The sequence below is a fragment of the Triticum aestivum genome, chromosome 7A (assembly GCF_018294505.1).
Source record: "Triticum aestivum cultivar Chinese Spring chromosome 7A, IWGSC CS RefSeq v2.1, whole genome shotgun sequence".
NCBI classification, from domain to species: domain Eukaryota; kingdom Viridiplantae; phylum Streptophyta; class Magnoliopsida; order Poales; family Poaceae; genus Triticum; species Triticum aestivum.
The window spans coordinates 140,344,804-140,357,102 of NC_057812.1; the positions used below are offsets into that span (position 1 = coordinate 140,344,804).

Genomic DNA, 12,299 nt, shown 5'->3' on the forward strand with positions numbered 1-12,299 from the left:
GAGGCTGCTCATCTGGCTGCTGGGCTTCGACGGTCGCGACCTGCCGGCTGCTGGAAGCCGGCTGCGGGGCCTTGCGCTTGTGGTCGCCCTGCTGTTGTCGTCGGTTGGCGTCTGCCGCCGGAGTTCTTGGAGCTTGAGGGGCCACTTTGCCAGTTGTGCTGATTTGAATCTCCGCCTTCATGGAGGAGTCGGCCGTGGCGCACTTGTCCGCTATGATCAGCATCTCGTCGAGGGTTTCTGGCTCGTCGCAGAGGAGCTTGTGCTTGAGGAGGGTGCCTTCTCTGCACCCAGCTGTGAAGTACTCGATGGCCTGCACCTCATGCACGCCCTCATAGGAGTTCCGAAGCTCGGCCAAACGCGTGAGGTAATCGCGAGTCGACTCGTCGGGGCCTTGCACGCACAAGGAGAGCTGACGAGGCTTGGGAGGATGCTTGTACATGCTGGTGAAGTTGCGGACGAATGCTTCGGTGAAGTCGACCCAGCTGTTGATGCTGCGGGGCTTCAGGCTGTTCAGCCATGTCCGGGCCGTGCCCTGGAGCATGAGCGGAACTTACTTTACGGCGACACGCTTGTTGCCTTTTGCTATGCTGACAGCCGTGGAGTAGTCGACTAGCCAGTCTTCCGGCTTCACGGACCCAGTATACTTGGGCGTGTCTCTTGGGAGCGTGAACCCTCTGGGAAGGGCTCGTCCCGAATGCGGGGCCTGAAACAAGGCGGACCCAGCTCATCTTCTTCTTCCAGCGCTAAGGATCGGTGAAGTCGGTCGATCCGGTGGCGGGCGTCATTCTCTCCAACTCCCTCTCGGCGGCCAAGGCGGTCGCCAAGAGTCGGATGGTCAACAGGCGGCGGGGAGACTCGCCTCTCCTTGCGGGGAGGGGGAGGCGGACAGTCGTCCCGTCGTTCCACTGCTCTCGGGCGGCCGTCTCGGTCACGCTCTATGGTAATGCGAGTCCGACTGTGGCTGATAGCCGGCTCCTTGTCTCTTCTTCCTCGGGCGCTGCCAGTCGGCATCCGAGACGTCGCGCCTTTATCTCGGTGAAGGTCGTCGTTTGGCCGCTGCAACGCCTCCGTGCGGCAGCCGGCCTTGTTCTACGCGGCGGCCGCGTCGAGGAGCCGTTGGACTCGCTCCATCATGAGGCGGTGTTCTTCGCCCTTGAAATTGTCCAGCTCATCCGCCGCTGCCTGGGTGGCTCGGATGTTCTCCGCTGGTGTAGCGCACACAGGGCGGCTTGCCCCAAACAGGTTAGCGATGGCTACGCCGCGCTGCTGGACCGCGCCAAGGCGGCTGGGCCCCGCCGGGGCCGGCGAGCCGCCGACGGCGCGATCCATCTCCCGCTGGTAGGCTTCTGACAAGCGCCTCATGCTGGCCAGCTTCTTCGCGCCTTCAACAAGCTGAAGGCGGCACGCCTCCAACGTCTCTGCGTCAGTGTCTTCCGGAACGGGCGTAGTTAGGTCTTGTAGCGCCAAGCCGAGTGAGTCGTGCGCTCCTCCACCGGGGAGCTCGTCATGACTGATGACGAGCACCTCGGTGACGGTGCTTCCGTTGCTCTCCGTGCGAGGGAGAGGTTCGTCGTAGACCACCACATTGGTGGGGAACGCGTCGAGCGACGCGGTGTCGGAGTCAACCAGCATCGGGTCGGTGGAGCCTACGGACTCTAAGTCTACGGCAGGCTCGCCGGAAACATGGAGCTGATCGAGGAGGCCCGCGAGGAGGCTCTCGGGGCCGCCCGTGCCTGCGTTGGATGCAGGTTCGTCGGAGAGGCGAGCCTCGCCGACAAGTTCGGCCAGGCAGCTGGTTGCGCAGGCGATCTCAACGCCGCTTAGCGCGTCGGCGCAAACTCCGTCCGGCGTGCCTGGCTGGCTGCGCTCGCCAGGGAGAAAAAAGGTTCCCGTCCAGAACAGGTCTCCGAACGGCGGTGCACCAGGCCCCACGGTGGGCGCCAAATGTCGGGGGTTTGGTGCGACATATGCCAAAGGATGGCTTATCATGGTGGGGGCGAGTAGAACGTTGTCGGTGCCTGAAAACGGGATGAGGCGAAGGCATGCACGCCGGCGAATCTTACCCACCTTCAGGGCTCTCCAGGGAGATAATACCCCTACTGCTGCTCTGCGGGGTCTCTGCATGATCACTATGGCAAATTGTTTACACGGTTGCTCCTTGAGTTGTTTCTTGGAGGTAGGAGAGGGCAAGGCTAGCTCTCTCCCTTCTATATGATCTGCCCTAGAGCTAATGGGTTCCAACCCTTTGCATGGGTGCCCTGGGAGGTTTATATAGGCCTACCCCCCAGGGGTACAATGGTAATCCGGTGGGACGCAGGCCCAGCCGTCAGCGCCTCTGGCCTCCGTCTTCCCCGCCGAATGCTAGGGTGCCGACTGGCCTGGTATGGAGCCGACAGGCCGCGTCCGCCGCGGGCGGGTCTTGCCGGCTGCTGATTACTGTGTCGTGCTTCTGATGACGCGGGCTTGATCATGGGGTCGTGGCAACAGCCCCGCCGCCTGGCGGACGATCACTATTGCCACTCTCCATCACATCTTGATTAATGGTGCATGGGCCCCGGGGGAGGGCTCGGCCGACTCCCGACGGGTCCGACTGGTAGTCCTCTTGCCGTCTCATGGGTTCTCACCGACTGGTGGGACCCGCTACCTCTGAGCCGTACAGACAAGCCATCGTGGGTGCAGGATTCGGTCCTGCGGTGCTGATGTCAGGGCCGGCATGGGAACAGTGACACGCCGCACGGAGATCTTCCGGGGTACGGCGTGTTGTGGCCATGCCCGCCCTTGGTAAGGGGCGGGAGTGGGCATCACTGTAGCCACTCTCCCGCCCCGTCCCCCTTGATGAGGTCACGGGGTTTGTTGGAGTTGCAGGCCGACTCCCAAAGCCGGCTTCTCCGGAAGTCGCCAGTCAGGAGTCGGCTTACCCTGCGGTCGTTAGCCGCGAGTGGTCAGTCGGCCGTCTTGCCATTGACTTCTTGAAGGCGGCTCTTCATCCTGGGGCCTTGAGGGGCGCAGCCTGCCCCGATGTCTTGAAAGGTTCTGGGGCTCGGGTTGGCCTACCTGTGGCCCATTACTCCGACAAACAAAGTATGGACTTTGATAGCCTTGCCCGATGATCGGTGAGCCATTCAGAATAAATGGATCTTCAAGAGGAAGACAGACGTTGATAGTAGGGTTACTATCTACAAAGCTCGAATTGTCGCAAAAGGTTTTCGACAAGTTCAAGGTGTTGACTACGATGAGATTTGCTCACTCGTATCGATGCTTAAAAGTCTGTCCGGATCATGTTAGCAGTTGCCGCATTTTATGAAATCTGGCAAATGGATATAAAAACTACATTCCTTAATGGATTTATTAAAGAAGATTTGTATATGATGCAACCAAAAGGTTTTGTCAATCATAAAGATGTTAATAAAGTGTGCAAGCTCCAGCGATCCATCTATGGACTTGTGTAGGCATCTCGGAGTTGGAATATACGCTTTGATGAGTTGATCAAAGCATATAGTTTTATACAGACTTGCGGTGAAGTCTATATTTACAAGAAAGTGAGTGGGAGCACTACAGCCTTTCTGATAAGTATATGTGAATGACATATTGTTGATAGGAAATGATGTAGAATTTTCTGGAAAGCATGTTTGAAAGGAATTTTTTAAAGAAAGACCTCGGTAAAGCTGCTTACATATTGAGCATCAAGATCCATATATATATATATATATATATATATATCAAGAACCTTGACAAGATTTTGAAGGAGTTCAAAATGGATCAGTCAAAGATGGAGTTCTTGCCTGTGTTGGAAGGTGTGAAGTTGAGTAAAGACTCAAAACCCGACCACGGCAGAAAATAGAAAGAGAATGAAAAGTCATTCCCTATGCCTTAGTCGTAGGTTCTATAAAGTATGCTCTGCTATGTACCAGATCTATTGTGTACCTCACCATGAGTTTGGCAAGAGGGTACAATAGTGATTCAGGAGTGGATCACTAGACAACGGTCAAAATTATCCTTAGTGGAATAAGGAAATGTTTCTCGGTTCTGGAGGTGATAAAGAGTTCGTTGTAAAGAGTTACGTCGATGCAAGTTTTGACACCGATCTGGATGACTCTAAGTCTCTATCTAGATATATATTAAAAGTAGGAGCAATTAGCTAGAGTAGCTTCGTGCAAGAGTATTGTAGACATAAAAATTTGCAAAATACATACGGATCTGAATGTTCCAAACCCGTAGACTAAAATTGCTCTCACAGGCAAAACATGATCATACCTTATTACTCTTGGGTGTTAACCACATAGAGATGTGAACTAGATTATTGACCCTAGTAAAACCTTTTGAGTGTTGGTCACATGGCGATGTGAACTATGGGTGTTAGTCACATAAAGATGTGAACTATTGGTGTTAAATCACATGGCGATGTGAACTAGATTATTGACTCTGGTGCAAGTGGGATACTGAAGGAAATATGCCCTAGAGGCAATAATAAAGTTGTTATTTATATTTCCTTATATCATGATAAATGTTTATTATTCATGCTAGAATTGTATTAACTGGAAGCTTAGTACATGTGTGACTACATAGACAAACAGAATGTCCCTAGTATGCCTCTATTTGACTAGCTCGTTAATCAAAGATGGTTAAGTTCCCTAACCATAGGCATGTATTGTCATTTGATGAACGGGATCACATCATTAGAGAATGATGTGATGGACAAGACTCATCCGTTAGCTTAGCATAATGATCGTTTAGTTTTTATTGCTATTGCGTTCATCATGACATATACATGTTCCTATGACTATGAGATTATGCAACTCTCGAATACTGGAGGAACACTTAGTGTGCTATCAAACATCACAACGTAACTGGATGATTATAAAGATGCTCTACAGGTGTCTCCGATGATGTTTGTTAAGTTGGCATAGATCGAGATTAGGATTTGTCACTCCGTGTATCGGAGAGGTATCTCTGAGCCCTCTCGATAATGCACATCAATATGAACCTTGCAAGCAATGTGACCAATGGGTTAGTCATGGTATGATGCATTACGGAACGAGTAAAGAGACTTGTCGGTAACGAGATTGAACTAGGTATGATGATACCGACGATCGAATCTCGGGCAAATAACATACCGATGACAAAGGGAATAACATATGTTATTATGCGGTTTGACCGATAAAGATCTTTGTAGAATATGTAGGAGCCAATATGAGCATCCAGGTTCCGCTATTGGTTATTGACCGGAGATGTGTCTCGGTCATGTCTACATAGTTCTCGAACCCGTAGGGTCCGCATGCTTAACGTTCGATGATGATTTGTATTATGAGTTATGTGATTTGATGGACCGAACTTTGTTCGAAGTCTCGGATGAGATCACAGACATGACGAGGAGTCCCGAAATGATCGAGAGGTAAAGATTCATATATTGGAAGGTTGCATTTGGACATTGGAATGGTTCCGAGTGGTTCGGGCATTTTTCCGGAGTACTGGGAGGTTAGCGGAATCCCCTGAGGAAAGGTATGGGCCTTATGGGTCATAAAAGGGACGCTAACCAACCCGCAAGGGGCTGGTGCGCCCCCCACAAGGGAGGAGGCTGAATTGGACTTGGGAAGGGGGCGCCACCCCCCTTTCCTTCTCCTACTCCCTCTCCTTCCCCTTTTCCCCTCTTCGGTAGAAGGAAAAAGGGTGGGGCCGAATCCTAGTAGGACTCCCCACTCCCTGGCGCGCCCCTTGTTAGCCGACCTCTTCCTCCCCTCCTTTATATACGGGGGCAGGGGGCACCCCAAAGGCACAATAGACAATATCTTAGCCGTGTGTGGTGCCCCCTCCACAGTTACACACCTCGGTCATATCATCGTAGTGCTTAGGCGAAACCCTGCGCCAGTAACTTCATCATCACCGTCACCATGCCGTCGTGCTGACGGAACTCTCCCTCGGCCTCAACTGGACCAAGAGTTCGAGGGACGTCACCGAGCTGAATGTGTGCTAAACGTGGAGGTGTCGTGTGTTCGGTGCTTGGATCGGTTGGATCGCGAAGACATTCGACTACATCAACAGCGTTATTAAACGCTTCCGCTCTCGGTCTACGTGGGTACGTGGACACACTCTCTCCACTCGTTGTTATACTTCTCCTAGATAGATCTTACGTGATCATAGGATTTTTTTTTAAAATACTACGTTCTCCAACAGCCCACAGACTTACTACGTACATACATACAAAGACACTAGACAACATACGCGCGCCAGCTTGTCCCCGCCACATCGGTGACATGGAGGTGCGCAATATAAAACGGTTCGGAGCGGCCTCCCCATCTACGGCAAACAGGTGACGCCGGTGTGGTGCCTAGCCCCGGGGGACGGGGGCAAACGCGCGCGCTGCCCCGATCCAAAACCACATGATGCCAACCACAAACACTCCACCGGTGACGTGAGCCAAGAAAGGCGCTTAAGCTAATTTAACCAAAGTGCATGTACTAGAGATAGATACTTAGTACGTAGTACTAATCTAATTCAAGTTGCCGCGGCTTACGAGGTCGCGTCTGCTCTCCGCTTTGTTCGTGCACGGCGGCACCATGGTTAGAAAGGGGCCGGAAATTGAGAGGCGAGCATGCCCTGGCATAATGCGGTGTCATGGCGTGATCATGTACGTTTCGCTCCCGGATTGGCCTCCCGGTGCCATCACAGGGAACAAATAGTGTATTTTATGCATGGATTTATCAAAGGCTGGCGCGCAAAGCACACCACTCAGCTTGCTCGAATCATCTGCTTTCTCGTATGTACTCCATTAAGCATATTAGCATTGGCACTGACCATCTGCAAAGTCCAAAAGTGCCCTACTCTGACTCTACTCCAGCATAACTAATTAACCTGGTCGCTCGAACAGGTGCTAAAGCAAGGCAAAGCTAATGTACTAGTCCAAAAGTAGTAGAAGTAGTACTGATTAATCGCTCTAGCGCGGCATATTATTACTGTACTATACTACTCCTATGTCTCCATGTAGTATTGTAGTAGTGTAGTAGTAGCTAGATCACCGATCACTAACTCATGTGATTGGTTCATGACATGGTACAATCTATTCTTTTTTCCCTTGTAGATAGAGAGCATCAGTACTTTGTAGTTGTAGTTGATGAATGTCCACTTGACTGATCGTAGTAGATTTCATAAATTTGACGTTGCTCTCGAGTGCGATCGGCCCCATCCAGATTTCCAGCCATTCATTTGCTCTACCGCGACCTATCAAAGTGTTGGAGGTAATAGACCGTCGTGACAAGGAGAGCAAACTTGGGTGCCGATGCTTCCGATGCCATCTACACGTCCGACGAGGACAGCTCGATCGCTGCACAGAAGCGGCAGAGAGCTGCACCGAAACGGGGTGGCAGATAGTACTACCGACCAAGCGCCGTCGATCGGTCGACCGACCGGACGAAGCAACATGACTCGATGGCAGACGACGGTGCAGTGCCGTGCTTTCCAGTCATTTACGCACCGTCTGTGGTTTACATGCATGTCACGACGAGCCGGCGCACTGTGCCGGCAACAGTGCGAGCGGTGCGCTGCGGCCACCGGCGACGGTGAGCCTCTCCTTTCCTCCTTTTGTCGCCTCGCGGAACAGTCGGCGCACGGCTCGCCTGGGCATGCTGCGCTGCATATGCGCCTCTGCTGAGCAGTTCGGCCATTTGAGATTTTGACAAGCCATGTGATCCCGACTCAGAGGCGCGCACTCGCCACCACGCACACGGACGCCTCTTCGAACCAAATGTGACCGCCGACCAGCAGCGCACCTCGCGCCGCCGGGGAATTCATCGCGGCTTGGCACCGCGCCCGGTCTCCGCGCGCGCCACGTCGAAAGAATCGCCGGAGATTATTGGACGGCCCGGTTGGTGAACCGGATCCGCCGTTTCTGCTAGGTTTGTGACGTGAACGCGAGGCCCTAGGTGGTGACATTGGAGTGAACGGGCAGCGGCGCGGCTCCGCACCAATACCGTGGTCACCGACGACGACGTCCCCGTATCCTCGGCGGAGAGGAAGCAACCCGGTGCCGACGGCACCCCGGTTCCTTTACGTCCCGGTCCCACACCGCTCCTACCGTCCATTCGCTCGCCGATCGCCGGGAAGCGTCATTCGAGCACCTCGGCGAGCTAAACGGAAGAGAAATCAGCAAAGTGTGCCCTTCCATTCCGTTTCCTTTTCAGCTTTGCTAAAGCACATCTAGATGTACCCTAACATTTCATATCTAAATCCTATGTCATTGGTTTACACAGAGATTCGTGCAAACATTTTCTTTTGTCATTTTCATTTCCTTTCTAGTTTGACATCTAGATGTGTCCTAGACGGACTTTTCTTTTACAGCGTAGGAGTCGTATGCAACCACCGAAAAGAGGAGCACCATGACCGCACCTGGTTTGTTTCATTCACTTGCGTTGGGTGCTTCATTTTCATTCACTGTCGATCGCGGTCGGCGTCATCAACACTGCAGCACGGTTTGGAAGCATCCGCCGCTCTAACAATATTCACGGGACAGCGATCGATTTCTCCAATTTTAAAGGAGGGGCCATTCGTGTCGCTTTGCGCTCCACCATCGCGCAAGCAAGCAACTTGCTTTGCACTCCATTGAACCAACCAGGGGAGGCTCTCATGTTACTCAGACGGCGGTGAGATCTCCTCTGCTGGATACGTTTCTACCGCTGTCACAAGCATCAGATCCTGCAAATGTTGCACTATGCCCAAGTGAGTGTGCTGCAGTAGCAGTATAATTTAATCGAGCTGCTGTCTCAGGTTTTGGGGTTTACCAAAACCTGCAAATTGGGATCCCATCTGAATTTAGCAGCTGGGCTCTGGTCAAGCACCACCACCAGATTTAGTAAGCCACTAGTAGGTAGTACTACTACCTGTGAGATTCTGCTAACATGTTGTTGCTTCATGCAGGCAGATGCAGGACAGATCAATGGGCAGATCTTGATCCAATTACAACCAAGTGCCAAATAATTTGCGGAGCATGTGGCTTAGTCAAGGTCAATAATAAAAACGCTTAGCATAATCATCCCACATGTCAGTGTCATGCTGCACAAGTGCACATACAGCCTGTTTATAACATTGCAAGGAATATTGGAGCACCATGTGATGAGTGATCCATCGATCAATCAATCGCCAAGGTTAATGGTGAAATTCCTGGTGGGGTGGGAAAAAATGCTTTTGTGGAAATATCTGCTCTGTCAAGATTCTACAGAACACAAACAACATTTTAGAAGTTCAACAAGGGGGCAGGATTTCAGACAACTTGGAGAGCTGAAGTTCTTGATTCATTTTGGAAAAAATTAACAGTACTAGCTCCAAATCTCATGACCTAATTCTGCACCAGGATACAAAATATCCCCCCATTCTGCTCGGCACACCTGAGAACAGGTGCGCCGAAGCCACCTGCAAGGTTTCACCTAGCCCCAATTCCAATCTCTACATCCCCTTTCATTAATCCTGGCTCACAACCTGAGCCAGCAATATACACAACAACACGACATATAGGATATATATATCAGGCACATATGCTGACAGAAACTAATTAACGGGTTTGGTTCCCTGGTAGAGGGCGCCAACGATTCTCTGTTCTTTTGCTCCGTCGGTCGATGCTAGGCGGCGGCCACCGTGCCGCTGGTGCCGTCGGAGCCGCCGCTGCCGGTCGCCGGGAAGCACTTCTTGTCCTTGAGCTCGTCCAGGTTCATCTGCTGCTGCCTGCACTCCAGGCTGCAGAAGGCCACCTCGCCCCTGCAGGATGCAACAAGAGATGTTAATTAAGCTCGGTGATCATTGGTTGTTGTAGATGGCACGTTCCATCAATTAATCGGCAGTCTGTCTGCCAGGACAAGAAATGCAGATCTGTGGCCTGTGAGTGGTGCGTATTATTGGAGGTAGGAGGAGACCCACTCGATATCCTATGAATGATGCAGAGGTTGTTACAGAGTGCACAGCTGGATGGAAGGGAAACAACTTATTGTTTTTTGAGTGTTTTTGTCATCACACACACAAATTGATTCCTTCTTCCCCTCCAAAGATGGGAGAAATGCAACAACTAAAAGCAACCGATTCTTCTTTTATTGCATTTGATTGTTGCTCTGCCGAAACCAGGAGGCCATCAGATCAAGCCGATGTTCGTTTCTTTCAACCAAATTAAAGCCCCAAGTCACAAAATTATTCTTCTAAAAACATAGAGCCGGAATAAGAAGAGCAACATTAGATTGACCATCAACCTCAAATCCCAGAGATCAGCGCGAAGGAATCAAATCTGGTAGACGTAAAACAAAGCAAAAATGCTCTAGGAAAAGAAAGGTTCGATCTTCACGTCTCATGGCAGCAGAACGATTACGCAATATTTCACGGAAGATGATGAAGCCGGAGGGGAAACAAGCCGCGGCAGGGCTCGAGGCTTACATGTATATGAAGGTGTCGCGGCCGGGGCCGAGGCGGCGGCAGCAGAGGCCGCAGGCCTTGAGGAAGGCGGCCGTCTCGACGGCGGCGTTGAAGTCCCCGGAGTGGCGCCTCTGGAAGGCGGCGCCCCACTCCGTCTGCGCCGGCGCGGCCGAGGCGCCCCTGGCCGCCCGCGTGGGCTGGCGCCCGGCCGCCTCCTCCTCCGGCGGCACCGCGAAGCCCGACATGCTGGTGGTCCGCCGCATGGAGCTGCTGTTCCGGTGCCTCTTCCCCAGCGTCGTCATCCCTGCCCCTCCCCGCCTAGGTTCCACCGGCCGGACGGACGGACGGAGTCGGAGAGGGGGAGAGGCCGAGCTGAGAGGGAGTGGGGGATGGCGAGTGGCGAGGAGGGAGGAGGGAGGAGGGAGGCTCCGTCTGGCGAGCGAGGGCGGGGGTAGTTAAGGAGGGGCGGCGGGGTGGGAGGGGATCAGGGGATCCGGGCCGTCCATCCGTCGGAATCTGCGGTGGATACTTTTCCTCTCCCTCCCTCCTCGTCAGTGACGCGATTCTGACTTCATGGGCGCGGGGCCCGCCGCCCTCGGCCTCGGGCATTTCTCTCTCCCAATTTAATGGCTCCGATGCCATTTTGTGAATGGAACCTCTCCGTTTTTTTCCAGGGAGCATTATTTTGGCTACGCGCACGCGGAGCTCGCAACACAAGGAAGAATCTGCTTTCGCTGGATTCTGTTGCATTTGCGGCCCCTTTACCGCCCTCTCTGTAGCATCAACCGTCTTCCTCCCCCTCCTCCACTGTCGGTATGGAAAGCACATTTTCCCCTCGCCGAAAAGAAATTAACATTCCCTCACGTAATACTCCCTCCGTCCCGTAATGTCAAAACACGTCTTACATTATGGGACGGAAGGGTATTTTTTAGAAAGTCATAAGTTTCTCTATATTTGAAAAGTTTATGGCGTGAGCCGAGGAGCACGCGCGGGGCCGCGATCGATCGGCAGCACCGGGGAACAGCCAGGCGAGACGGCACGACGAGCCACCGTCCCTCCAGGCCAGGCGGGTGAGCTGGCGGGGTCGGGGAACACGCCAAGATGTCGCCGTCGCGACAAATTGACGTCTCCTCCGGTCGCCAATCATCCCGTCGCATCGGTCGGCTCGTCGCGCCCCCCCAAAAGATCCTGGGACGCGTGGCAACGCCAGATCTTGGATGTCTCCAAGGCATTGGAGGCACGGTGATGGTAAGAACATGCTGCCGCCGCAGCAAGTTACCGCGACGGCGCAGCTTTCGCGGCCGTCAACGTGGACCGGGAGGAGGAGGATTGTTCTGGTGTGCGAGTGTTGCCGTGCTTGCTTGCTATCTACCCAGGCGTGAAAGCACCACTAAAAATCATTTGGAATTCTCGAACTTTGCTTGTGCATACAGGTGTCCAACACAATCCGGCACTCTGCAAAATCATTTTTGAGGGAAATGGCTAAAAGCCCCGATGTTCATTTTTTTTTTGTAAATTCTTCAGTAAATAGTTGATTTACCTCTCTCTCCTCAGGCATACTGCCCATAATTCTCACCCCAGCCCCCAGCTTTTTACTTTTTTTTTCTTGGAAAACTTTAGATCTATTCATCTATTACCAATGGCAGTATAAAGAACAGCAGAAATAACAAAATTACACTTAGGTTCGTAGACCACGGGAAAATATCTGGTGCTACCGTGATACGGGCTCCTGGGCCGTCGGATTTCCAGATCGGACGGCTCCAGAAAAACCTTCTAGAAGTCCAAAAATTACACATAGGTCTAGCAAATCCAAAAGCTCTTATATGCCATCCGATCTGAGATCTGACGGCTCAGGAGCTCGTATCACGGTAGCACCTGAGCCGCGGTATCACCAGATACTCACCCCGTAGACCACC

General features: G+C 52.5%; 1 protein-coding gene across 1 annotated transcript; it reads right to left on the reverse strand.

Annotated features, from left to right (window-relative positions):
• Positions 1-9,248: 9,248 nt before the first annotated feature.
• On the reverse strand, positions 9,249-10,821 carry LOC123151484 (FCS-Like Zinc finger 6). Its single transcript, XM_044571181.1, has 2 exons — positions 10,405-10,821; positions 9,249-9,741 (listed from the first exon to the last, which is right to left on the reverse strand). The coding sequence occupies exons 1-2, from the start codon at positions 10,683-10,685 to the stop codon at positions 9,606-9,608; spliced, it is 417 nt and encodes a 138-aa protein (XP_044427116.1). The 5' UTR covers positions 10,686-10,821; the 3' UTR covers positions 9,249-9,605.
• Positions 10,822-12,299: the final 1,478 nt, after the last annotated feature.